The sequence below is a fragment of the Galeopterus variegatus genome, unplaced genomic scaffold (genome assembly GCF_000696425.1).
Source record: "Galeopterus variegatus unplaced genomic scaffold, G_variegatus-3.0.2 Scaffold6377, whole genome shotgun sequence".
In the NCBI taxonomy this organism is placed as follows: Eukaryota; Metazoa; Chordata; class Mammalia; order Dermoptera; family Cynocephalidae; genus Galeopterus; species Galeopterus variegatus.
In genome coordinates, this window is record NW_007732488.1 from 24,202 (window position 1) to 26,687 (window position 2,486).

At 45.9% G+C, this 2,486-nt stretch overlaps 1 protein-coding gene across 1 annotated transcript in view; it reads left to right on the forward strand.

Moving 5' to 3' along the window:
- LOC103606209 (aldehyde oxidase 3-like) overlaps positions 1 to 2,486 on the forward strand; it is a gene marked incomplete at its 5' end in the record, with an annotated part of 54,049 nt that overhangs the window by 23,918 nt on the left and 27,645 nt on the right. Inside the window, 1 exon segment of the mRNA XM_008590803.1 lies at positions 1,195 to 1,328. Within this exon segment, the coding sequence (XP_008589025.1) occupies positions 1,195 to 1,328 (134 nt within the window).

Sequence of the window (2,486 nt, forward strand, 5' to 3'; positions counted from 1 at the left end):
TTGATATCAATTTATGAAAGCACTCTTTTTTTCCTCAGAAATGCATCAAGAATTAGTTATGTATTCATGAACCTTCAGAAATCATTTAAAATTTTATATAACCTAAATGTAATTATAGAGAATAAAATAGAAATTACATGCAGTGGTGTTTAATATTAACTTTCAATTCATTCCTCATCCAAGATTTGGTGAGCCAATTGTAACAAAAGATGGTCCTTATATGATATTTCTGTATTTCTGGTATCTTTTTTAACTGCCATCCCCCCGCACCAGCAGCTCTGTGGACATCATGTTTTTCATCCCGGGCCCTTCTCCTACTACGGATTATTCTCAGTGTCCACAGATACCAAGTCTTCTCATCACAGAGGTGCTTCCTGGTCACTCACCGCAAGGCTGTTCCCGTGACCTCTCACCCAGCCACCCTCTGGCTCTACTTTCTACGTCTCTATTCCAAGTGCAAGCTGCTTCTAGCATTCTGTGCTGGCCATCTTCTGCCCAAGAAAAATTATTTCCTGACTGGTGTCTGAGTTAAACGCGGGTCCTCTCCTGAGCAGAAACATAGATATCATACGAAGAATGGGCGTCGCCTTTCTTTAAACCTCCTCCCACCCTGCTGCCTCGCCAGTTCCCACCTGCAGCAGTGCGGTCATTACCAGCTTCCTCCAGCCCCTCCCGGACAGCGCGGCCTCACGTTTATCTTCATGTCGCATGAACTTCTGAGCAGTCCTGCCCGCCTGACTCAGGATCACTTTTATTCTTTCCTGCTGGATGGTGCGGAGCTCCCTCTGCCAACTCACTTTTATAAGGTATTCATGCTAATATCTAAGAGGGAGGAGTCGTGGGCGACCCTGTGCAGGGCCCTCTGTGGGGCTGCTGAGCAGAGCATGAGGAGCTCAGTGTGGTCATCTCAGCCACACTGTGTAATGAGATCTATCATTCATGAATTTTAAAAAGCAATACCAATGTATTCCTTCCACTGAGGCTTTGCAGGCGTTTGTAGCATTTTCTCCAGCCTCTCCCCCAAATAGATAAAGAAATAAATTCTTCTAGTCTCTCCCCCAAAATAGATAAAGATATTTTTATTCTGGGCAATGGAGGAAATAATAAGAAATTTTTTTTCAGTGAACAAACCTCTTACCGTGTGAGCTCTGTGTCACCCTCTGGGAGCCTGTGACCAACTCTGATCACTTACAGGAAATGGTGATTTGTGCTTTGGGTATTCCAAAGAACAGAGTCAACTGCCATGTGAAAAGTGTTGGCGAAGCCTTCGGAGGGAAGTCAGAGGAGCCTGTGCTCCTGGTGGCCGTGGCAGCCGAGGTGGCCAGCTAGTGAGCATGTCTGTGAGCCACACGCACATGCAGACTTGGAGTCCTCCATATCCCATTTCTTAGCCCTCCACTCCTGATAAGCCCAAGAAGTCTCACGAAAGACACACGAGGTTAAAGGCCCAGAGACTGCCATTCCCATCCAGGCCTAACTTAGAGTCGGGCACACCTGCCTCTGTGCTTCGAACCTGAGTCAGCAGTGGTGAGTGGATGCTACTTCAATACTCTCATAGCATTTTTAGCTTNTGTGAAAAGTGTTGGCGAAGCCTTCGGAGGGAAGTCAGAGGAGCCTGTGCTCCTGGTGGCCATGGCAGCCGAGGTGGCCAGCTAGTGAGCATGTCTGTGAGCCACACGCACGTGCAGACTTGGAGTCCTCCATATCCCATGTCTTAGCCCTCCACTCCTGATAAGCCCAAGAAGTCTCACGAAAGGCACACGAGGTTAAAGGCCCAGAGACTGCCATTCCCATCCAGGCCTAACTTAGAGTCGGGCACACCTGCCTCTGTGCTTTGAACCTGAGTCAGCAGTGGTGAGTGGATGCTACTTCAATACTCTCATAGCATTTTTAGCTTCAAGTCATTCCTGTTTCTCAACAGCAAAGGGAATAAGAATAAGTGAAACAGATGATTTGATGAGTCAATGGGTTTATTAACACATGGGGAGAGCCCTGTGGATATAGAAGGTAGGACAGAGAAAGAACACTCAGACATCGCCCTTGGATAGCTTACTGTTTCTTAAGGGAGAGGATACCCGATCGCACATTAAAATTTTAATGTATTTATGAGGATACTTAAGAAACTGCTGTCAGTTGTGCTTCTCGCAAGAGCTACATGGCCGGGGAAAAGGAGACGGCAAGTCACTTTTCATTAAACACCCTTTTGAACCTTTTGAGTTGTGTAACATGCATTTACCTACTCAAAAAAATTAATTTTTAAAGAGATAACGTAACCATTACTGATACACATAGCTAGTAAAGAATGCTGATATGATACTGGAGGGGCCAGATCATAAACTCTGCCTCTACAGAGCGGACTAGACATGTTCTCATATACCAAGCATCTAGGGACAGTACCCAGGGTCATGAGCCATTACACACACAGACACACACACACACACACACACACCATGTTCCAGAAAAGAACACAATTGCATGTTTTATTT